This window comes from Cricetulus griseus, assembly GCF_003668045.3.
Source record: "Cricetulus griseus strain 17A/GY chromosome 1 unlocalized genomic scaffold, alternate assembly CriGri-PICRH-1.0 chr1_0, whole genome shotgun sequence".
In the NCBI taxonomy this organism is placed as follows: Eukaryota; Metazoa; Chordata; class Mammalia; order Rodentia; family Cricetidae; genus Cricetulus; species Cricetulus griseus.
In genome coordinates this window covers 273559687-273583951 of record NW_023276806.1, presented here as the reverse complement: position 1 = coordinate 273583951, position 24265 = coordinate 273559687, and the positions used below count along the sequence as shown (strand labels likewise).

At 41.1% G+C, this 24265-nt stretch overlaps 2 protein-coding genes across 6 annotated transcripts in view; one reads left to right on the top strand and one right to left on the bottom strand.

Moving 5' to 3' along the window:
• Positions 1–2674, top strand: part of Herc4 (HECT and RLD domain containing E3 ubiquitin protein ligase 4) — a 74783-nt gene extending 72109 nt beyond the window's left edge. For all 5 annotated transcript variants that reach the window (XM_027395035.2, XM_027395034.2, XM_027395036.2 and 2 more), the window contains 3 exons: positions 500–683; positions 1301–1403; positions 2063–2674. In XM_027395035.2, coding sequence (XP_027250836.1) covers positions 500–683; positions 1301–1403; positions 2063–2271 — 496 coding nt within the window. In that variant the 3' untranslated portion in view covers positions 2272–2674. The remainder of the gene's footprint in view (positions 1–499; positions 684–1300; positions 1404–2062) is intronic.
• A 1272-nt stretch (positions 2675–3946) lies between these two features.
• Positions 3947–23880, bottom strand: Sirt1 (sirtuin 1). The gene is given in 12 exon segments (XM_027395038.2): positions 3947–5931; positions 7281–7835; positions 10041–10227; positions 11348–11427; positions 11711–11858; positions 17256–17408; positions 20046–20287; positions 21521–21637; positions 23384–23505; positions 23507–23667; positions 23670–23712; positions 23714–23880. Coding segments are annotated over 12 exon segments (2235 nt in total). The 5' UTR covers positions 23812–23880; the 3' UTR covers positions 3947–5602.
• Positions 23881–24265: the final 385 nt, after the last annotated feature.

The window sequence follows — 24265 nt, the reverse complement described above, 5'->3', positions numbered from 1 at the left end:
TTCTAGGACAGCCAGGGCTATGCAGAGAAATGCTGTCTTGGAAATCCAAAAGAGATTGTATTTGTAACTTTTAAAGATGACCTTGAAAGAAGGACTGCTTACTACCTGTTCCTTGGAAGTGAATATTGTATGGATTGCTTGAAACTGTAGCATAGAGCTCCTGCTCCCAGGGTACTTTCTCTTGTCACCCACAATTACAGCAAATCACCTTCAGGAGTACTTCTGAAGTGTATTTCTCAGTGATTTGGGTGGATTTTGAAAATATTTGATAGCCAGTTGCCTGACTCTGAATAAAAAATTACTTTTATTACCAGAAGTAACCTTATAGACAGGGTCTCTACATAGTGTTTGGTGTGATTTTTTTCCTCCCTATAATGGTGGTGTCCCTTTGAACTCTGCTAGCAAGAAGTGAAGGAGCAAACACTTAATTGACAGCATTGGGTATTCTCCATAAATGGTACATGTGAGCTAAGTGTCTATGCCTTGCTTTCGTTTCTAGGCAAGAGTTCGTTGATGCCTATGTGGATTACATATTCAATAAGTCGGTGGCGTCTTTATTTGACGCTTTCCATGCAGGCTTTCATAAGGTCTGTGGAGGAAAAGTCCTTCTGCTCTTCCAGCCTAATGAATTACAAGCTATGGTTATTGGGAATACAAATTATGACTGGAAAGAACTGGAGAAGGTAGGAAAAACCAGCCTTTACTTGTCAGTGGAAAGGGAAGAAGATGGCTTAGTGGAAATCTAGCCTGTCTGTATGCTATTGCCCTTCATACCACACATGGCTATGGATAGATATCCCTGTCCCTCCTACCCACAGTGCACAAGTGTGTTGTTTAATACTAATGAGGTGCTTGGCAAAGTGCTGGAGTGTCCTCCAAACTGAATGGCTATCCAACTGGTGCTTAAGACTTTTGTTTCCCTAGTGTTAAAATTGGTGCCTTAATGTCAAGCTCATCCCTTTACAGAGGGGATTACAAAGGAAAGACTTCTAGGAGGCTGTTGAGGGTCATCTTAGAGACTGACTACCACAGAACATTGTCGGTGTTCCTCTTTGTTTAAAAAAGTAGAAAGTTTGATTTCTCTTCCTGTATAAAATCCCATGTTGGTATTTTAATAAACCTTTTATACAATTTTAATAAATCCTTATTGATAGTGTTGCTCAGGCATTTCTGTTGATTTTAGATTTGTTCTTCCCTTTTCCTGGGAACCAGTAGCTTCAAATTGCAAAGTGCAGGATTGCAGTAGTTCTTACTCGTCAACCACAATAAAGTTGCTTAAAAAAGGTTGCATTCTTTTTAGAATACAGAATACAAAGGGGATTATTGGGCAGAACATCCCACGATAAAAATTTTCTGGGAAGTATTTCATGAATTACCACTGGAAAAGAAGAAACAATTTCTATGTAAGTATTTCTGACCAGCTGCATAGTCTATGAAACAACAATCTAAACATTAAAATTGTAAAATACTAGCTCAATTTTTAAAATTAGTTTTTGATATTTTAAGATTTTTACTTACATGTACACAAGTGTCCTCAGAGGCCAGAAGAGGGTATCAGATCCTCGAGATGTTGCTTCAGGATCTGAATGCTGAGAACCTAACTTGGATCCTATGCTACAGGGCATGGCTTGATTTCCTTTCCTATCTGTTACCTTTTATAAGGGTTATAGGTATGCCTCTGCAGCTCTCCCCACTTATCAGAAGACTGAGTAGCCAGTCAAGTTCAAGGTCTGCTGGAAATAGTTTAGTATGGACAGGTACCAAGATCCTGTTTCAAAGTGAAAGGTAGCTTAGCATTAACACCTGACTCTGAATCCAGAACCTGGTACCACATGGCAGGAGCTAAACTTCTGAAAGTTGTTTTGACAAATAAAAAAACTAGTTTAGTTCTCTAAATGGCTCTTCTAAAAAGGACTTCTAAATGTTTGTCAATACCAACATTGTTCACCAAGTATTTATTGAGCACTTCCTGTAAAATTAAGGTCATACAGTGTGTGAATGTTCATGCAAAGCTAGGCTGTGGTTACTGGACTGTTTGTCTAAATAATTTTCTTTTTGGCAGTATTTTTGACAGGTAGTGATCGAATTCCCATTCTTGGTATGAAGAGTCTGAAACTAGTCATCCAATCAACAGGAGGTGGTGAGAACTATCTCCCGGTTTCCCATACCTGTTTTAATCTTTTAGATCTCCCAAAATACACAGAAAAAGAAACTCTACGATGTAAACTGATCCAAGCTATAGATCATAATGAAGGATTCAGTTTAATATAGCCTTGGAGTTCTGACTGTTCTGTTTAATACAAAGGCATCAAACCACTTGTTTTTCTTGTGAATGCAGCAAAGTAAGAAGTACTTGTAATTCTTACTTGCAAATTGTTCACTGCTGTATTGATGAAAGCCAAATATTAAAAATTGAGCAACTGTTAATACTAAACTTACTGTACATAACCATTAATTGTCCCCATCCTCAAACATACAAGTATTGTGAATACATTAAAGTTTTACTAACAGGAATTTTAAGAGTTTGCATATTTCAAAATGACCTGATGTGAGTGCATGGAAATGTTGCTTAATGTTTCTTCAATCAAAAGCCTTTAACTGTGGCCTGCCTTTAGTCATTTATTTTTCCATTTTGTAAATAAAAGTTTTGTAATAAAATAGTGACATTCAGATACCAGTAGTTTCTATGGTGGTAATAATTGAAATGAGCTGAATGTTTAGGGTTACAAATTATGATTCAGTCTGACTATAAAAGCATGGTAGAAACAAATCTTCTTGCTACATTAAATGTCCATGCAGACCTAAATTACAAATAAGTATTAACTTGTAGCTCTTGCCTCTTTTCTGAGTCATGAGCTATGCTGGCTGGTGGTGCTGTCAAAATCTGTTGACAGAACCAGTGGCCACTGTGAGAATCAATCACAAGCCACAGCAAAGCTGATGCTGCAGTATTTATTAAATTCTCAGTGCTTTAGGAAGTCTTAATGTTAATAAGTTATGAAAGTTGATGCAATACATGTGACCCCACTAGCTACGATGCAAATATTTATTTTTTAAATTAAAAAATGCCATGAAAAGCTTAAATAAAGACTTTAGTAGCTTAATTATTTCAACTTCCAGTGGTTTTCATCTGATTCAAACTTAGGGAGTTTGTGTCTGTCTTTTGTGTGCACCATATAGATGCAGGTACCCACATAGGCCAGAAGCGGGCATTGGACTTGCAAGCTCCCTAATCTGGGTGCTGAGAACTGTGTACAAGCAGTTAAGCACTCAACTGCTGCTGGTCAGTCTTCTTCCTGTAAGTCTACAAATCCATCTGAATTTTTCACTAAATGGGACTCCCTGAGTGTCTTTTTATATTTCCCTTCAAGGTTCACTCTTCCCTGTAACAAGGATATCTTACAAATGTAGCAATACAATATTGCTAAAAGTACCATTTAAGCGCAGCATGGTGGCACACAAACTCCCTCCCTCCCAGTGCTTGGGAGACAGAGTCAAATGGATCTACAACTTTATAGAATTTTTTGCATTTTTCTTTTCTATGGTCTCAGTGGCCCTACTGTCTCAAGGCATGCACACCTGGCAGTTCATTTCTTGCTCTATGACACAAGTCTATTACTACATGGTGAGGCTCTGGCTATTTCTGGAGTCATCTAATTCGACATCTTGAGGCATGAGGGAAAACAGACAGGCCACTAAACCATTTCTCTGCTTTGATGTTTAGCTTGCCGATCATTTGGTCCATAAACACACTCCCAAGTTCCAGGTCATCTACATGGCCAATTTGAGATTCACTGTCAACAGTAGGTCAGACACCAGAAGAGAAGACCCCCATACCAACACCACTCTGTCGTGTAATACTTTGACAGTCAGGTTTAAGTTCCTGAAGAACCAGTGTTGGCAAGAGAGCCTTAATTGGGCTGGTAAGTTAACAGGGAAAAAGAGGTCAAATGACAGTTTTAATATAAGACTTTAAAACAAGATACAAGTATAAAACACTGCTTTTGTATTTCAAAAGTCAGAGGAAGATAATCCAGTCATTAAACAGTCTACAAAACATATGCCAGATTACATAAAAGTCTATGTACAATATAAAAAGAGCTGAAAACAGTCTTCACTGTAAAAATAATTTAAAACAAATTTTTCAATTTAAAATATTGTCTATAGCACAAACACATCATGCAAAAAGGAAAACTAAAATATACTAAATTCTTTAGTGTAAGCCAAATGAAGATTGAGATTTTTTTTTTAGGTAGGGAAATGAGCCACTTAATTTTCTCCTCTGGCAGTAACGGTCCCAGCTGGGTATTTTGTATGCATGAAGAACAGCTATATTTCAAAACATTTTTGTAATAAATACTAAACCAACAAATGAATATATTTAAATTTGGGGATAATGTTCCAAAGAAGTGTGTCAAATTAATACTGACTGCAATTTTTTTGAGGTTTGAACTGTTTGAAAGGCTAAGAGCTTCTACAGTTCAAAAAATTGATAACTAGTTTTAAGGCAAGCTAAGCTTTTAAATAAATAAGTAGTTTCGTTAACTATCAATTTGTATTCATCTCCATAATACAAGGCTAATACTTTGGGATACATTACACCAAATTCTCTAACAGGAAACAAAGTACTCTCTGGCTGAGTTACAATTTATCTTATTACTTTGGAACTTTAAGAGACCCGTTGTTTTCCTCACTAGTGGAAAAACAGCAGTCCAAAATATTACACTCTCCCCAGTAGAAGTACCATTATTAGATTCAAAAAGGCTTTGCATATTCACATCTTGGCAGTTTAATACTTGTGGTGAAGATCTATGCAGGCTCTACCACAGTGATAGGTTAAACAATGGCAAATATTTAAACTAAGGAAACCTACAAACAGGCACTATTGTTTCTAGAGCAACTGAAACATTTTCAAATCATTTATCAGGTTAGTCTGAGGGGCTTGTTTGGATATTACCACACAGCTGCAGCAAGTACAAAAGCCTTATGCAGTAAACACGCTTCAAACTCTAAGCACCCACTTCTGAGTGCTCCACACACACATGCTGAATCCCTTCTCACATTGTAAGTCATCTGTGATTTTAAAAAGTTAGCTGCCACAAGTTATTGAAAATGCCAGTGTTTAAAAAGGTAACTGCTAAAAATAAAAGTGCAGCAAAACAGAAATTGAGGATTTCAAACTATTCAATGTTACAAACAAAAGTGTGAAATACCATTCTTTGGTCTAGATAAGCTGTTCCCTTTACATTAATTAACATTCCAATGGCTTTTTGAAAACTTTTAAAATGTTGAAAATCATTAAGCAAAACCAAAATTATATATACATATGGATGTATCATACAAATGAACCTTTAAAGGAAATTGAAGTCAACTAACAGCTGAGTAAAGATACCTAGTACCTTTAAAAAAAAAGTTAGTGTTGAATGTACAAGTACAGAAATGATGGAACTTTAAAAATTAGAAGACAATCTTATTTTCCAGTCTATAAATATTACATCTTTCTGATTTCCTTGTTCAAGTTCACAAGTAAACATTCATTTTGACATGCTGAAGTTCCCAATGCTGGTGGAGCAATTCCTGTACCTGGACAACTGTAATGATGTTATGATTTGTCTGATGGATAGTTTACATCTGTCGCTTCCTGTCTCATGGCTGTGGCTTCATGAACTAACTCCTGCTCCCCTCCATCCACTCCAAGTCCAGATCCTCCAGTACCTTCAGGTCTATCAGTATCATCTTCCAAGCCATTGTAGAACTCTTCAATTTCACTTTCATCCTCCATGGGTTCTTCTAAACTTGGACTCTGGCATGTGCCACTGTCACTGTTACTGCCACAGGAACTAGAGGATAAGATGTCATCTTCAGAGTCTGAGTATACCTCCGCGCCATGGAATATGTAACGGTTTGGTGGTACAAACAAGTATTGATTACCTGAAATACAGCAGTAAAAAGTTACTTTTAGTTATAAAAGTCTAAGAGGGCTCACAAACTTCCTAGTTAGTGGTTTTGTTACACTGATCTGCCAATTTCCAACTAAATCTCCAAGTGTGTATGTTCAGACTTGGGAAGGGGGTATGTTGCATAACTAAATCACCTCTCCCACCATTTAATGTTTACCTGGGAAAAAACGATAAACTATTGCTTAAGAAGTTGGGCTTTTATCAGGGTGTTTTGCCGAGTGGTATTTAGTTCAAAACTAAGTTTCATTCCGCTTTAGAAGCATTAAAACATTTTATGACCTATTTTTTACAATTATAATACTCAACTATTGAATTCGTATACAGAATTACACAAGCCAGGTATGGTGGTACATATAATTATCTAAAATTCCTCAGCTGGGCTATGATGGCTCACACCCACAATTCTAGCACTCAAAGGGGAAGGATCAGTGCTAAATAATTTCAAAGCTGGGCGTCAGCACTCAGGGCAGAAAAGCAGCATATCTCTTGTGGCCTCCCAGGGTTTTATATATACAGTACTCGGCTGTTGTCTAGATTGCTATGGTTTGAATGCACACATTTAAAGGCCAGCTTACTCTCCAAATGTGAGTGTCTTATCTAAAAACACCAAAGTCAATTGCTATAAAATATGGTAGAGTTTGTGCCATAACTTAAGCTTAAATTAAGTTAGGATTTACCCATATATAGTATTTTGGATTCTCCAACAGTTGATAGGACAAAACAGAATAGATGTCCAGTAGAAAGGAATCCTGTTTTCTGATCTGAAATTAGAGGGCCGAGTCTCTAGAAGAAGGTACAGCCTCAAGGCATATCTAGAATTTTTTCTGGCAGTACCACTTCCTAATTGCCCTCCAAGAGGTCATACATAACATGCTTCAATCCCAATTTTTACCTCCTACAACATGGTTCTCACCTTGTGAAAACAGCATGCATGTAAACTGACCCACAATAAGCAATCAATTCTCGGCCATTTACTGAGCAAGTGGGGAAACGGTGCCTTTACCTAATAAGCCTATCTTAAGTCATTTATGTTAGTGTGCTGTTTTAAGCAGTATAATTTAAAACCCACTTGGGACTGAGGCGATAGCTCAGTTGGTAGATCACTTGCCTAGCTGTTTGAAGCCCTGGGTTTAATCACAGTACTCTCTGCAAAAAATAAACATCACCTTTCTCCAACTGTACACAAAAACACATAAGACTACCCTCAAAACAGTTAAAAATTTTTCATAGTATTTGTGTGTATGCCCAAATCTGACACTGGGAGTCAGTTTTCTTGGATCACAATACTTTGAAAATGGTTAGACAAACAAAATTCCTTACCATCAAGCCGCTTGCTAATCTGCTCCTTTGCAAGTCTATTGGGCCAGCACTTTCTCACTGCTTCTGCAACTGAAGTTCTTTCATTTTTCTCTCCAGTACTGGAACCAACAGCCTTGAGATCTGGATTTTCCACATTAATGCTCTCAACACTCCTACAAGTCTGTGCTTCTTGTGACTTTTCTTCCACACAGCCTTCTGATTCAGATACTTCTAAATCAACTCTGTTCTCTGTTGCTTGGTCTACACATGTAGCAATCATGGAAGCAGAATCTTGTGGTACAGTTCTTTCAGGTGAACTCGAATCTTCCGAAATATGAAGAGGTGTTGGTGGCAACTCTGATAAATGAACCAATTCCTTTTGTGTTCGTGGTGGTTTTTCAGTGATTTCTGACAGCTTTACAGGGTTACAACAAAGTTTGGCATATTCACCACCTAACCTATGACACAACTCATTAATTATGACATCACAGTCTCCAAGAAGCTCTACATCAAAATGCAGATGAGGCAAAGGTTCCCTATTTATTAATATTTGAGGCACTTCATGGGGTATGGAACCTAAAAAAAAAAAAAAAATGGAGAAAGGGAGTTAGAAAAAGGTAGAGAAAACAATTATAACCACAACAAATGTATAGGGGTATGCATGTTAGCACACCCCTATAATCCCAGCACCAAGATCTCTGGGAGCTCAAGGGCAGTAGCCAGAACCCCAGTGCGACTCTGTCTAAATAAAAATCAACAAATAATGTACTTTTTCCTGCCACCGAGTCTGTGCCTTCTGTCTGGTCTTAAACTCATGGTAATTCTATCCAAGCCTCAGAAAGCTCCAGCTCAGAAAGTTTAACCTTAAATTACAAAACTCCTTTGAGTTAGCTTCAAAAATAAAAATCTAGCATAGCATGTAGCTGTAGGTATTTGGAAGGCTGTATCTCTTACATACATCCAATGTAACTGAAATGTCTCAGTTCTTAGCTCCTTCACACAGTGCAAGGTTTTTTTGGAGGGTGGAGAGGGAATCAAGATAGGGTCTCATCTGGCTGTCCTGGCCTGCTAGAATTAATGGTGTTAGTTGCTATGCCCAGCTCCTGGACATAAGCAAATGTCATTGTGGAAAGGAACTTTTTAAAAATCTATCCCAGGCTGGCCTCAAATTTGCTATCTAGGCCAGGCATTGGTGGCACAAGCCTTTAATCCCAACCCATTGGATGACGGGAATCTCTGTGAGTTCGAGGCCAGCCTCATCTACAGAACTAGTACCAGGATAGGCTCCAAAGCTACACAGAAGGGGGGGGGGGGTTGCTATGTAGCAGAAGCCATCCTTGAAACTCCTGATCCTCTTGCCTTCACCCCACCACCACATACATGGTTTACCAGAGTGGGCTACCATTCCTGGCTACCAAAGATTTACTAGCTGGGAGTGGTAGCATACGCCTTTGATCCCAGCATTCAGGAGACTGGGGCAGACATGAGGCCAGCCTGGTCGACATCCCAGTCTCAGACTGTAGTGAGATCTTACCTCAAGAAAAGGGCGAGGTTATGTGCCTACCTACATGAAAGTGTACAGTTTGAGTACCTGTGACCACTATGTCCAAATGGAGGTGCTTATGAACTTGTGAGTTGTCATGTAGGGGACCCACCATGCTTTCCCTAGCACCCACAAGAGTAGTGGTGCCCTTTACCATGTGTGGTGGCACACATCTTTAGTCCCAGCACCTGAGAGACAGAAGCAGGTGGATCTCTTTGAGTTCAAGGCCAGCCTGGTCTACACAGTGAGTTCCAGGACAGCCAGGGCTACACAGAGAAACCATGTTTTGAAAACTAACCACCACCCCCCACCCCCACCAATAGGGTTCACTGCTGATTAAATCATTTCTCTCCCACTCTACTTTGACACACATACACATTTTCTATCATATCATACATGAACAGAAAACACAGCTGATAAGCTATCTGATCATACATGAGGTATGGGTGGGTTTCTCAATCTGTGTGGGTTGTGACCCTTCTCTGGGGGATAAAAGACCCTTTCACACAGGTCACAAAACATAATATGTAACAGTAGCAAAATTAGTATGAGGTAGCAACAAATATAATTTTATGGTTGAGGATCTCAACATGAACTGTATTAAAGGTAGCAATATTAGGAAGGTTGAGAACCACTGTTCTAGGTGGTCTGACACCCTTGTCTGGCCAAAGTAGGCACACAAGACATACATGCAGACAAAACACCCAACATATAAAATAGACTATATATGGAATTAATTGAAGCAAACCCTCTGCAACTTTAAATACACACCATTAAAAAAGTATAAGTCAACCAGGTGTTGGTGGCGCATGCCTTTAATCCCCACCCAAAAAAAAAATAATAGTATGAGTCAGACCATTTTGATTTTACATAACTTAAAAATTTGATATTCTGTGTTCACAGCCCCCCTTCTCCTATCAAAATGTCATTTAATGAACAAGTGAAGTTTAGGGGCTCAGTGGTTAAGAACCCTCATTGTTCTTGCAAAGAACCTGGTGGGTTCAATTCCCAGCACCCACATGATGGTTCCTAACTATTTCTAACCCCCAGTTCCAGGGGATCCAACACATGTTACATACACATGAATTCAAACAAAACCTTCATATACACAAAGTTGAAAAGGAAAAAAAAAGTGTAAACCTTAGACCTTCAATTATTTTCCAAATGGAAATAGTAAAAGCACCTCTTACACAGATACCTACAACCCATGGCATGCAGCACTGTCCCCATCAACTTACTTGGAATTAGTGCTACTGGTCTTACTTTCAGAGAAGACCCAATAACAATGAGGAGGTCAACTTCATCTTTGTCATACTTCATGGCTCTATGAAACTGTTCTGGTAAATTTTCACCAAAGAAAACAATCTCTGGCTTCATGATAGCAAGTGGCTCATCAGCTGGGCATCTAGGACACCGAGGAACTACCTGCACAAAATGAGAACAGGAAGGGGGCCCAAGTTAGAAACAGTCAACATTCCCAGGAGACATAAAACTGGGCCGGGTGCCAGCTCAGCAGGGGAAGACAATTCCCACCAAGCCTGACAAGCAGAATTCAACTCCCAGAGTCCACATGGTAGACTGAGGACTGACCCCACAACACCTTGATCTCATTTAGCCTCTGCCTCCCCACACGTGCTATCATTTTCCCATGCCCACCTGTGCCAAACAAATAATAAAATATGCAAAAAACGGGGGGAACATGCAAACAACCTAAACCTTTTAAAAATATTTGTGGAAATAACTCCATTTCACTATACTATTTTTCCTGATTATACATAATTGAGCAGCTAAATATAGAAGATGTATTTCTGGATGTGTGTTGCCAAATATTCCTGTAGTAAATACTTCACTATCATTTTGGAAATGTTTTAAATCTTACACAACTAATTCTAACCAAATTCTAACCAAAGCTTAGATAGCGGCATTCCCTCCAACTTGTGACCAGGCCTCCTATTTTCCATTTAGATAGTAAAGAGGTACTTAGAGATAATTAGAGAGGACTTTAGGTTTGTTTGTGAAAGGATCTTGTTTGTAGCTGAGCATGGCCTTCAGCTTATTATTCTCCATCCTCCAAAGTACTGGGATTTCAGGCATGTGCCCAAACACCAGATTTACTGATGCTGGAGAGCAAGCCCAGGACGCTGAATGTTAAACAGGCATTCTACCAACAAGAAACATTCCAACTTCTTTTGTTTTGGGGACAGAGTTTCTTCTGTGTGTAATATAATAGTCCTGGCTGTCCTGGAACTCATTCTGTAGACTAGGCTGGCCTTGAACTCACCACCTTGCCGACTTTTTTTTAGTGACTCTTCCTATTCAGCTCAGGTTAACATGGCACTCACTAAGTGTGCACACACGTGCACCCTGCTCCATGTCTCCTTAGTGTGCTCTAACACCCTCAGCTTAACAGAAATTTGCTACTTAAGGTAGAAAAAAAGGACTGGCTTATCAGAATTTCTGGCTTTCTCAGGGTAAAAAGATGAAGGCAGAAGCAACAAAAATCAAGTTTACACAATTCCTAAATTGAGCAGATGAATTAAATTACCTGGTTAAAAATATCTCCTCGAACAGTTTCACAATCAACTTTGTATTTACAAATCAAACAAGATGCTGTTGCAAATGAACCTAATAAAACAAAACAAAAAAGACCTGCTTTATTGAGGAAATACATACACCATAAAGACTTACATGAAGTCTTACAAGAAAAACGTGCGATATAGTCCATATATACTGTGAATGTGTGTGTGTGTGTGTGTGTGTGTGTGTGTGTGTGTATGTGTGTGTGTGCACGCGCAAGCACATGCATGCATGTATGTATGTGTGTATACTAGATAGCAGCTTCTTTCCAAGCCTGATGTTTCTATTAAATTAAGCACACTACAGAAAATCACTGTTAATGTTTACTAACCATGACATTGAATGATCCTTTGGATTCCTGCAACCTGCTCCAAGGTATCTATATTTTGGGTATAGTTTCGAAGTAGTTTCCCTTCCTTATCTGACAAAGCTATGAATTTATGACACAGAGATGGCTGGAACTGTCCAGGATATATTTCCTATATAATGCAAAAAGCAGAAAGGTTTACATTAATGATATAAGCATAACAAATCCTGCTTATGTTTAATCAAAAAAACGTACTAATAACACCCCATGTATATACTTTAATAAACAAAATACACGAGCATTTTAAAGCATCTAGATGGATGGCACACCTAGAAAAAGGCTTGTTACTATAAGCAAACTCAGCAATTAGTGAACTTAGCCCCTTGCAGAACAAGATAACGTGACCCATAAACACATGGATATTCAATGTAAGTCAAAAGAAACACATACCTTAGGTACATCTAAATTTTGTTGACTGTAAATTCAGTTTGAGTTTTTTTGTTTGTTTCTTTAAGGAAAGAAAGGGGAACTTTATACACTGAAATTACAGATATCAAAGGTATGGCGACTTCACAACTAAAAGCTTTCTTTTTGATTCATCACTCATAAATATCAACCTGCTGGGAGTTTAAAGCTGAAGTTTTAATTCCTTACCAAAATTGCTTTCCTTCCACTGCACAGGCATACTGGGATAGAACAGAGCTGCTCATGAATGCTGAGTTGCTGGATATTGTGTGTGTGTTTTTCCCCCCAAATAATGCTTCAATGCTGTTTCTTCTTTAAAAACAAAGTATTCAGATATACACATGGCAAAAAGATCAGAGAAAAAGTATCAATTTTGGTCCTCCCAACTTTTGACAGTGTTTTCATTCAACTTCATTTAGTAAGTGAATATGGCAAAGGAAGTTTCTTTTTTCTTTAAAGTAAGCTGTACTTTCTACTTCCTTACACAGGTTCTATCTAACCTATCGTAATGTTAGCAAAAAATAAATACAACCACATGTCCATCAATGGGGAGACTGGTTGTATAGTATTGTACATCCACACAGTGGAGAGTATTCAGCCACTAAGAATGAGGGGGCTCTCATACCTGAAAATTAGTCCATGGCACACATGAAAAAAGCAATTTAGACACCAGGGAGTAATTTTTTGGCTTTATAAAACAAAAAACTGAAATTGTGTACATATGGATGGTTCTGTCTGCATACACATAGGAAGAGCACACAAGCAACTATAAGCAGGGCTGAGGCTGCTATAGGATTAAAGGACTTTACTTTTAACCTGTTTACAATTTCCACTCAGCAATATTACATAAAAATAAGCTAGGGTTTTTTGTTTTTGTTTTTTGGGGGGTATTACTATAGTCCCTAAAAAAAACTAGGATTACCTGATCTTAGGGTCTGAGTTTGGTGAGAAACAACCTAAATTCTCCATTCTGTGAAGACTTGAAGGCTGGTGGCAACTGCAGATGCAGCTCTTTCCTAGCATGCGGGTGCAAAACACAATTCCCAGCAAACACACAAGAAAATGAAGGGCTGGAGAGATGGGTCAGTGGCTAAGCATTTGTACTACACAAGCTGAGGATCAGTGCTGTAATTCCTACATGTTAGGAGGCAGAAACAGGGAGGAGACACTGCCTCCATACATAATGTGAAGAGAGTAATGGAGAAATAGAGCCAAAGTCAACTTCTCGCCACCACTTGGGACGGCACACTAACACCTGGACATTGCACAAACACCACACATGCTCATAAAGGGAAAAACATGAAACAAAAATTCCAGTAAGAACTATCCTCATACTCATTTCATTTGCAAAACTCTATTAGACTTTACTGATCAAAACTGTTGGCAGCTACCTCTTGGAGGATATCTAACTTTAACAGACCACATTTTTTCTTTTTCTTTTTTTTTTTTTTTGGTTTTTCGAGACAGGGTTTCTCTGTGGCTTTGGAGGCTATCCTGGAACTAGCTCTTATAGACCAGGCTAGTCTCGAACTCACAGAGATTCGCCTACCTCTGCCTCCTGAGTGCTGGGACTAAAGGCGTGAGCCACCAACATTTTCTACACAGGTGGTCACAGTGAGTATTTTAGGCTTCATGGACTACACATTTAGCCACATAGTCTCATATGGCAAAAGTAGTTAGAGATGATCTATTAAGTGGACTTGGCTGTCACTGAAATGACTTAGGAATAGTACACAGTACAATTTCAGAGTGCTCATGTGTTATGAAAACAGCCTGACAACTTCCAGTCATTAACAATTTAACTCTCAGCTAATGAAAAAGGTAAGACAGGAAGCTCATGAGCAGACACAATCTGACAGAGAATGAAGTTTAGATGACCTATTGTACAACATAGAGATCACAGTAACACTATGTGAAGTGTCTGAATGTAAGAGTACAAGTAAGTATGTGAATAATGGATGTTACTAATTTGCTATAGCCATTCCATAATATATATACAGCAACATAATGTACATCATATAAACATCCACTTATATGTCCATTTAAATAAGTTCATAGCGCAGTCAGCCATACTTGAATTATAAATTATGATATCATCACATCAGAAAAGAACAGGCTTTTCTAATAGTATGCCAATCTGTCTAATCCAATAATTTCAATTACTGAAACTAAAAACTAAGCCTACTGAATTTGAACATGTACATGCAAAACCCACATACTTGTATTTCCCATTATGAGATTAGAGCATTATACTTCCCATGTTATACATATTTCACATACATAAGGCTGAGTTAAAGACAAGGTCTCATTATATAACCCTAGCTCATCTAGAACCTAGAGATCCACTTGCTGAACACTGAGATTAAAGACCTATACTACCATACCTAACCCTTTTTTTTTTAAATTTTTTTTTTGGGGGGGTATTAAAAAGAAATTTATATGTATGAGTGCTTTGCCTGAAGGTAATATGTATATGTACCACATGTCTGCCTGGTCCCCAAGAATGTCAGAAAAGGGCATTAACCCTCTAGAGAACTTGAGTTACAGATGGCTGTGAGCTACCAGGTGACTGGTAGAAACCAAACCCAGGTCCTCTGTGCAAGAACAAGTGCTCTCAACTGCTGAACCATCCATCTCTCCAATCTCTATTTTAAAACTTTTAATTATATGTATATCTGGTGCCAGGGAGGCAGAGGCCTGCAGGACAGCAGCATGGGCTTGTACTGGGACTGGTGATAGCCGGCAGCTGTAGAGACTGAGATGAATTCTCCAAGTAATATGCACACTCATAAGCACTGGCTCCTCTCTCTAGCTTTGCTGTCAGAAGCGACGGGCAGGCTTTTTCCCAGATTTCCTTCCCAGTCATGTTTGTAAGTGATATATAGAAAGGAGTTTTCTGGTGGAGGCCTTTAAGGTCTATATATAGACTATCATCCATAAACTGAGGGTTCTTTGATTCCCTCATTTGTATCTTTCTATGAAGGTTAATTTTTATGCTCCCCAACTGTGCCATAAACCCAATTAAAACCTAAGAACAAAACCACATGTGTGTCCATTGCTGTGGCCTGAATCTGAATCCAGGGCCTTGTGCTCAAAAGTGGTCTGCCACTATAACCCAAGCTGGCCTGGAAACTCCTGCCTCCACTCCTGAACCCTGGGATCAGGGACATGTAGAGCTGGCTTGTTACATGTTATGAGAGAGCATTTTCATGCTAGGCTTACTCGAATTCTAGCCTTTATAATCCCCTAGAAACAAACAAAAAACAATGCTTGCCCATGCATGTACACACACAAAATAAGTAAATATAATTTTAAAAATTTATGGAACCCTTAATTTTAGATATGTATCTGTACTTGACAACCCTGGTAAGATATTGAGGGAAAAAAAAAAAAGACTACTGGCAATAGTTTCCCCCACTCACAAAATTTACAGGAAAAACTTGGAGATATTAACATAGACTATATTTGTGTAAGACATGAAAGTAACTTAGTTACATGCTGACCTTTCTAAACCTGGTCTACCTACTGAAGTCATAAAACATAAGTGTCCTGCATTCGGCAAGTCTCACTGTTCTTTGATGAAACAGGGCAGCACTACTAAACACAGGTTTTAATAGTACATTTTATAGCTGCAAACTTCGGTCACCCCCCTAATCCCAGCACCTAGGATGCTGAGAACAGGAATTGGGAGTATTTCTTCCCAGTTCTGTAAATACAGCATATGAAGAGTCTTTACAATACAGCCTAGGGCCTGGAAGATGTGAGATTCATCAGCGGGTAAAGGGGCTTTGCTGCCAAACTTGTCCACCTGAGTTGATTCCAGGAACTCAGTCTGTGGGGACCCAATCCCCTAAGTTGTCTTGTCACCTCCACAGGTGCACTTGGGCATGTGCATCACCATCACCACTCCACCCCTCCTGAAATAAAACTAGTAAGATCCCAGTTAATTTCTGGAGTCTCTAAAACTTCTCTGAAGAGCTTTAAGTTTATTTACAAGTTCCATAACAATTTATTAACATGAGGCATGGTGGTAGGTGGAGGCAGGGGCATCAGGAGGCTCAAAAAGGACAAAAATAAAAATTTGAACTGTAGAAAAATTTGAGTGACTAAAATCTTGGAACGATATATACACTCTATACTCTCTAGCACAGCTGCACAACAGCTACATGGAACCAGGTATGCAATTTTTAATTTTTTTTGGTGGGGGGGATGGGGGAGTTTCAAGACAGGGTGTCTGTTCTGGAGCTTGCTCTGTAGACCAGCCTGGCTTCAAACTCAGAGATCCACCTGCCTCTGCCTCCCAAGTGCTGGAATTAAACCAAGGTCCAGCTGCAATTTTTAATTTTCTAGTTCACATTGAAGTGAAAATTTCAAATGTCTAATACAAAATATTGTTACTGTTTTGTTTTTGAAGCTGAGTCTCACAATGTAGCCCTGGCTGATCAAGAAGTCACAAGCCTCCTGACTGCCTCTTGAATCCTAGGATTGCAAGAATACCCCACTACGATGCCTGGCTCCTGAACATATTACCAAATTATTTCCAAACATGTTTGCTTGTTGGTATTTCATCAGTGCAATTTCATTTTTCTTTAGCAAAGTCTTCAAAATTCAATTAAGCACGCCCTTCACCTAGTCACCACACTTCAAGTATGCAATAGCCATAAGCAGCTGGTGACCGACTCACGAACTAGAAAGACCAGCAGAGTCTATAAGGGTCCTGTCATCTGTTCACCAAAAAATGTCATCTTCATCTTCAGTAATTAAAAATCATTTTTCAGACAGATGCACACATTAAAACTTGTCCACTACAAAACATACTATAGTAGGTCTTATTATCTTTTATGACTCAGGAAAAAAAAGATTAAAAATCAAAATAAGTCGTTTTTATATTATCTACATACAAACCTCCAAAGGTGAGGAGGAAATACACAGGCAAAAGACCAAAAGTACATTATTTACAATCAGACCTAAAACAGAAGCTCTGCCAACCACATTGTATCATCCAATTCACTGAGCAATGAACGTCAACTTAGGATGCCTGCCTATACTTGAGAACAATACTTTTTCATGAAAGAAAAAAAAAAAAAAAAAAAAACTGTGATACCTTTGCAAACTTGAAGAATGGTCTTGGATCTTTTCTAAAATACTCAATATCAAACATGGCTTGAGGATCTGGGAGATCTGGGAAGTCCACAGCAAGGCGAGCATAAATACCATCTCTTGATCTGAAATCAGGTATCCCACAGCTAACAGAAACCTGCAACATACAAGACATAATTCATAACATTCAATTGTCTACCTTCATAATTAGTACACCTTTAGTACATTCAATTTGGGAGTAAGAACTCAAGACAAAAGTGAGCCTGGGGTACAGAAATACAACCCTTCTAATTTCAAATATAGATGAAAGGTCAACTACTGAGAATTAATCTGCCACATACTGTTTTTAGTAGTGGTAAAGTGGGCTAATCTTAAAAACCTTGAAGCATCTAAACAAACTGAAGCAAATACAATTGGCTAGAGTAAATCAATTTCATCTTCTAACCAAAAAGTAGATAAGACTTTCTACCAGAAAGCAACTGTTCTCACCAGGAGGTGGTAGTGCATGCCTTTAGTCCCAGCACTTGGGAGGCAGAGGCAGGTGGATCTCTGTGCGTTTGAGACCAGCCTGGTCTACAAGAGCGAGTTCCAGGACAGCTTCCAAAACCACAGAGAAACCCTGCCTGGAAACCACCACCACCCCAGCCCCCAAAAAAGAAACTCTTCTCACATGGCCAGCTTTTCCACTCACAAACTAGAGTTCTGAAACTTTATACTATACTGTAAGCAGGGTACATGGGTTCCTGACTGTAGTCTCAGATTTCCAGGACTATCTAGGGACAATCACAACAGAATAACCATTTTTCAATTAACGGGGTGTGGGTCCTAACATGTACCACAACAGTCACTTTTCTTCAAAAACTATTAACACTTTACTATTTTTGCTTTCTAAGGACGTCAGAAGGAATCAAATCATGCAGTTGGGAACTGCCATGTGGGTGCTGGGAACTGAACCTGGGCCGCCTGCCTAACAGCAGAGTTCAGCTCTGAACTATCTCCTGTCCAAGAATTTAACATCTACTTATGGCTTCTTTGGTTTTTGTCTTTTGTTTAACAGGGTCTCACTATGTATCCCTGGGCTGACCTAGAACTCAAGAGATGCACCTGCCTCTGCCTCCCCAGTGCTAGCATTAAAGCACGGGCCACCTAGCTTCTCATATTTTAAAACAGTGTCCTGCTGAACCTGGAGCTCACCATTTTGGTTAGGCTGGCTAGCCAATGAGCTCCAGAAATCTATCTATCTCTACACCCCAGCCTACTGTCAGGTAAGGCCCTGACAAGTAATTGCTGTCATATCCAGTTAAGGATGTGACTTTTGGTTGTGGAATATTACTTTAACTATGTAAAGGTGTGTTACATTTGTTTATGCTCCATTTGTTTAATTATATAAAGATATGTTGCTATTTTATCTTGCCTGCCTAAGGCACCTGATCAGGCTAATAAAAAGCTAGACAGTCAATAGCTAGGCAGTAGAGGGATAGATGGGGCTGGTGGGCAGAGAATAAACAAGGAAGAATCTAGGCTTTAGAGGAGTAGAGAGAGAGAACAAGGAGAAAAAGAGGAAGACCCCCTCCAGGGCCAGCCAGGCACCCAACAGCAGGCTGGACATGAGGGAGCAATGAAAGTAGGGCATACAGAAGGCAAGAAAGGTAAAAAGCCCCAAGGCAAAATGCAGACTAATAGAAACAGGTAAAAGTTGTAAGAGCTAGTGGGACAAGCCTAAGCTAAGGCCAAGTATTCATAACTATTAAGTTCCTGTGTCATGATCTGGGAGCTGGTTGTCGGCCCAAAAGAAAACCTGCTACCTTTTTTAATTTTAAAAATAGAACCCAGCAAGCCTGGTCTACAAGAGTGAGTTCCAGGACAGCCTCCAAAGCCACAGAGAAACCCTATCTGGAAAAAAAAAACAATAAGTAAATAAAATAGAAGCCAGAACAGTGGCCCAAGTCTGGTCAGAGCTAAGATAGCTGAGGCTGGCCTTTATTTAATCTTAGATCTCAGATCTCAGCAGTTTGAGAACAGCCTGGTCTACAAAGGGAGTTCTAGTTCAGCCAGATCTACATAGTGAAATACTGTTCTATTTTTTTCCACATGACAGGGTTTCTCTGTGGCTTAGAAGGCTATTCTGGAAGTAGCTCTTGTAGATCATGCTGGCCTTGAACTCAAGAGATCTGCCTGAGTGCTGGGATTAAAGGCTTGTACCACCACCGGACAAGATACTGTTGTTCTAAATAAATGAAAAAGTATGAAGTTTTAGACACAATACTTTTTCTTCAAATAAACCCTAGCAGTTCAAATAGGGAAATCAACAAGCTTTATTTCGTTCCAGTTTTACAATAAAACTGTCTCTGGGACACAATCCTTAAACACAACCCAACACTTGAAAGATGGAAAAGGAAGACTGCTGGGAGTTTGAGACCTAGGCTATAGGGACCATGTCAAAAAAAACTAACTCCAATTCCTGGGAACCCAATGCCCACCTCTGGCCTCTGCTGACACCTGGTACACATGGTGCACACGACACACGCAGGCAAACACATACACACAAATCTTTAAAAAAAAAAAAGGGGGGGGGCATAATTCCACTTACCAATTGTGCTACAAATAGACATTTAAAGTTGTCATACTTTTCAAAGCACTGAATTATCTTAGCAACTGTTGCTGCCCTTCAAGTTATGGCAGTTTTAGACACCTATATAAAGTCTATAACTAGAGTAGAGAAAAATTAACTGGAAAAGGAATAAAATATATATTAGCGCTCTCTTTAACTGTAATTACGATGCATCTTACATACCCCAGCTCCAGTTAAAACTATTATCTTTTTGCATTCTTGAAGTAACTTCACGGCATCTTCAATCGTATTAATATCTTTTCTTTTTTTCCGTTTTGGTGGTTCTGAAAGGATATTAATAACAATCTGCCACAGTGTCATATCATCCAACTCAGGTGGAGGGATTGTTTCGGGTAGTAAATCTTTAAGAATTGTTCGAGGATCCGTGCCAATCATGAGATGCTGCTGAACAAAAGTATATGGACCTATATTAAGGGAAGAAAGACTTAGGTCAATTCCACCTCTAGTCAAAAACCTCATTTATTTTGTCAAGTAAATGAGTTAGCAATATATAACATTTTTATGCAAAGAAAATACAATTTAGAGCCAGAGTCAGGGGGTAGAGGCAGAGGCAGATGGAGGTGGATTCTGTGAGTCAAAAGGCCAGCCTTGTCTGAGTTCCAAGGAGTTCCAGAGCTACAGAGAAACTCCATCTCTAAATCTCCAAAAGCAAAAAAAAAAAAAAAAAAAAAAAAAATTAAGGAAAAGAAAAAAGAAAAAAAAAGTACAATTTAAATGTAAAAGTCTGATGGAGGGGCGGCATGCTTAGGTATAAGGTTTTTGTTTTGTTTTTCAAGACAAGGTTTCTCTGTGTAGCCCTGAATGTCATGGAAATGCTTTGTAGACCAGGCTGGCTTTGAACTCACTCAGATTTGCCTGCTTCTGCCTCAGGTACATGCCACTGCTGCCTGGCAGGTCTAAGTGTTTTGATCGGATTTTAAGGGTCAAATGGGTGGAAGACCGAAGGAAGCAACTCAGGAATTAGCATGCAGGAGGCCAAGAAAAAAAAAAAAAATCTTACCAATACCGGAGAAACTAAATCTAAATAGTAAACATGACAGAGAATTTAAAGTTGGTACAAAATAGCTTTGGGTGGTGGTGGTATACAACTATTAATCCCCAGCATTTAGACTTAAAACAATCAAGAATTCAAAGCCAATGGGGACTACACTGTGAATTCATGCCAGTCTAGGCTACAAGTGATCCTGGTCTCAATAAGCAAAGTTTTTAAAATTTAATGGTACATACAGAGCAAAAGAGAAAACAATGGTATAAAAGAAAAAGGACAGCAATGAGGACCATCCTCAGCCCCAGACAAAGGACATGGTGTAGACACACACCTGTAACTCCAGCACTTGGCAAAGGTAGTGGTAAGATCAGAAATTCAGCATCATCCTTACATCCTAGACTACTGAGTGTAAAGTCAGCTAGGGATTCATGGGACTGTCAAAGAAATCAAGAAAAAAAGGAAAAGAAAGGAAGGAGAAAAAAGAAAAGGTGTAAAAAAAGAAAAAGACAACATTGGGTATGGTATATGATAGAGGCTGGTTCAAAACGCTGCAGAGCAATTCAGCCAGGTAAGGCTACAAAATACCTTGTCTCAAAAAGAAGGGAAGAAAGGGGCATTTACTTCAAGGATGCACAGGTCTGAAACATACCTATCCTCGGCCGTGGAGTCCAGTCACTAGAGCTTGCATGCGAAGTTCTATCGTCTTCATCACTTTCACAGGAATGAAAGCCATTAGTGATGATTTCATCAGTGAACAGGAGGTTGTCTGTGAAAGAAAACAAAGGCTGCTGCTCAAACAGTTTTCATCTGGGCCTAGGGATACACCTGCAATCACTGGTGCTTTGAGGCCAGTTTGGGCTAAATGGCCAGACTCAGGTTATCCAAAAACCAGAAAGGCAAACAACTTACTCTATGATTCAGCACATAGGAGGCACAGAAGTTGAGACCAACCTGAACTATATAAAATAGTGAAATCCAGACTAGTCCGGGCTAAAGTGGTACCCTATCTCAAAAATCAAAAATAAAGTAAAAAACAAACAAAAACCAACTGTGTAGCTCAGAGGAAGCACACCTTCAAATAGGATATGGGTTCCAAGACGCCTTCATGAAATGTAGCAAATAAAAATTACCTGAAACCATTAATCACAGCACTCAGGAGGCAGAGGCAGGAGGATCTCTGAGTTAGGGGCAAGCCTAGTCTAGAGTGAGTTCTAGGACTGCCAGGGCTACAGAGAGAAACCCTGTCTTGAAAACAAACCATAAAAACTTTTAAAATCTCACAAAAATCCTTAGTCCTCCCTGCTCCAGCCAGCCAAAGTCTTTCCGTAGTTAAAGTAGCAATCTTCCCGCCTCAACCTCCCGGATGTTGGCAAATTTATGCCTTAAAGAACATAAAACATAACTTTACACTACTATACTTGTCTCCCCATTTAATTGCTGAAATCAAGGGCTATTTATATTTACTATTTCGGTCCCTAACACGCCTTTTTTGTTGTTTAATATACAGTCAATGTCCCATTAAATGGTTCACAAATACTGATAAGACTCCAATAAATTCTGGACAAAAACAGTTCAGATGACATTATTACATATACAACACCTTTGGTGTCAATACGGCAAAAACAAGCCGGTTTAAGAATTACAGATATGGCCAAGCATTGGTGATGCACGCCTTTAATCCCAGCACTAGGGAGGCAGAGGCAAGCGGATCTCTGTGAGTTCAAGACCAGCCTGGTCTACAGAGCTAATTCCAGGATAGGCTCCAAAGCCACAGAGAAACCCTGTCTCAGAAAACTAAAAATCAAAAAAACAATTTACAGATACATAAGTAAAAAAATGTTACTAGCACATGATTTTAGGAGAGGAAAAAAAAATAAGGACTGTAAAATTACTACTCTTCTATACCTAGGTCCTAAACGCAATCTCACAAAAAGCAATGTTTTGGGGGACAATCATTTCCTGACATTTTTAAGACTATGCTTTAGGAAACAGCTTTGGTCTGTTAAAATTTCCTAACTTAAAAAAAAAAAAAAAAAAAAAAGGCATCGGTCCGGGGGGGGGGGGACCACACAGGTGTCAGCTTGCAAACCCAATCGCAGAAGCTCGATCCACGGTCCAGCTCAAATTGTGCTGCGAGGAAAACGCAACTTTAGTTTAAAAAAAAAAAAAAAAGGCGCTTTGGCAAAAAGCATACGACGGAGGGAAAACTTATTCCAACGACAACTGCGAGAAGCCTGCCGCCCGCCCGCCCGCCGGGTGACGACTGCGCGCAGCGCAAAGGCCCAGGCAAGCGGCGAGTCCGCCGCGCGCTCCGCGGCAGGGGGCGAGCTCGGCGGCGCGCGGCCGAACCAAGGGCCGAGCTGCGCGGCCGCGGCCGCCGCCGCCGTCGTCGCCGCCGCCGGGGAGCCCTCGGGGCCCCGGGCAGCCTGGACCGGGTCACAGGCGGGACGCGCGGAGGGACACGGCTGTGCGGCGCCGGTCGCGCGCGCGCGCGAGAGAGAGAGAGACTCACCTCGGTAGCCGATCGCTGCCGCCGCCGCCACCGCCTCCGCCTCGTCGTCCTCCTCGCCCTCGTCGTCGTCGAAGTCGTCGGCAGCCCTCGGCTCCCGCCGCAGGCCCGACCCATTGTTTCCGTCCCGGCCGCGGCGGTCGCCGGGCCTCTTGCTCCGCGCCCGCCGCCGCCGCCCCTACCGCCTCCCGCCACAGCGCCGCCGCCGGGGCCGCGGCGCTCGCCGCCTCACACCCCGCCGCCGCCGCCGCCGCGCCGCCGCCACCGCCACGGCCGCCGGGCTCGACTCGCCCGGGCTGCGCCCGAGGCCAGGCCCGTCTCTGCGCGCTCTTGCGGAGCGGCTCGTCGGCGGGCTGCGACGCGGCCTCCATGGCGGCCGCTGCGGAAGGGGAGCCGCCGGCCTGAAGGGCGAGCGCCGCCTCGTCCGCCATCTTCCAACTGCCTCTCTGGCCCTCCGCCCTCGCCTCCTCTGCTCCGCTCGACGCGCGGCACTGGCGCCCCCGCGGCTCGGCTGCGGGAGATTTAAACCCCCGTCACGTGACCCGGCCCTCGCCGCCCCGCCCCCCGCGCCGCTCCCGCCACCCACGCGCGGCCGGACCACAACACGCCGGGTCACGTGTCCGGGCGCCGCCCGCGGTCCTCCTCCCCGGCCCACCCAAGGCGGCCCGCCGCCGGGCCCCTCGGCCGCCTCTCTCCTTCTCCTCCCGCTCGCCCGGGATCGCCCGGGCGGCTCAAGTTTGCGATTGCGCCGCCGATTTCCCACCTGGGCCTGACGCGTGCACGCACCTTGCCGGGTCCCCCCACTCCCGCCCTCCCCCCGCCTCAGAGGGCTCGGACCTCAAGGGGAGCTCTTGAAAAGCCGGAGAAGCAGAGAAGGGGCTGGCC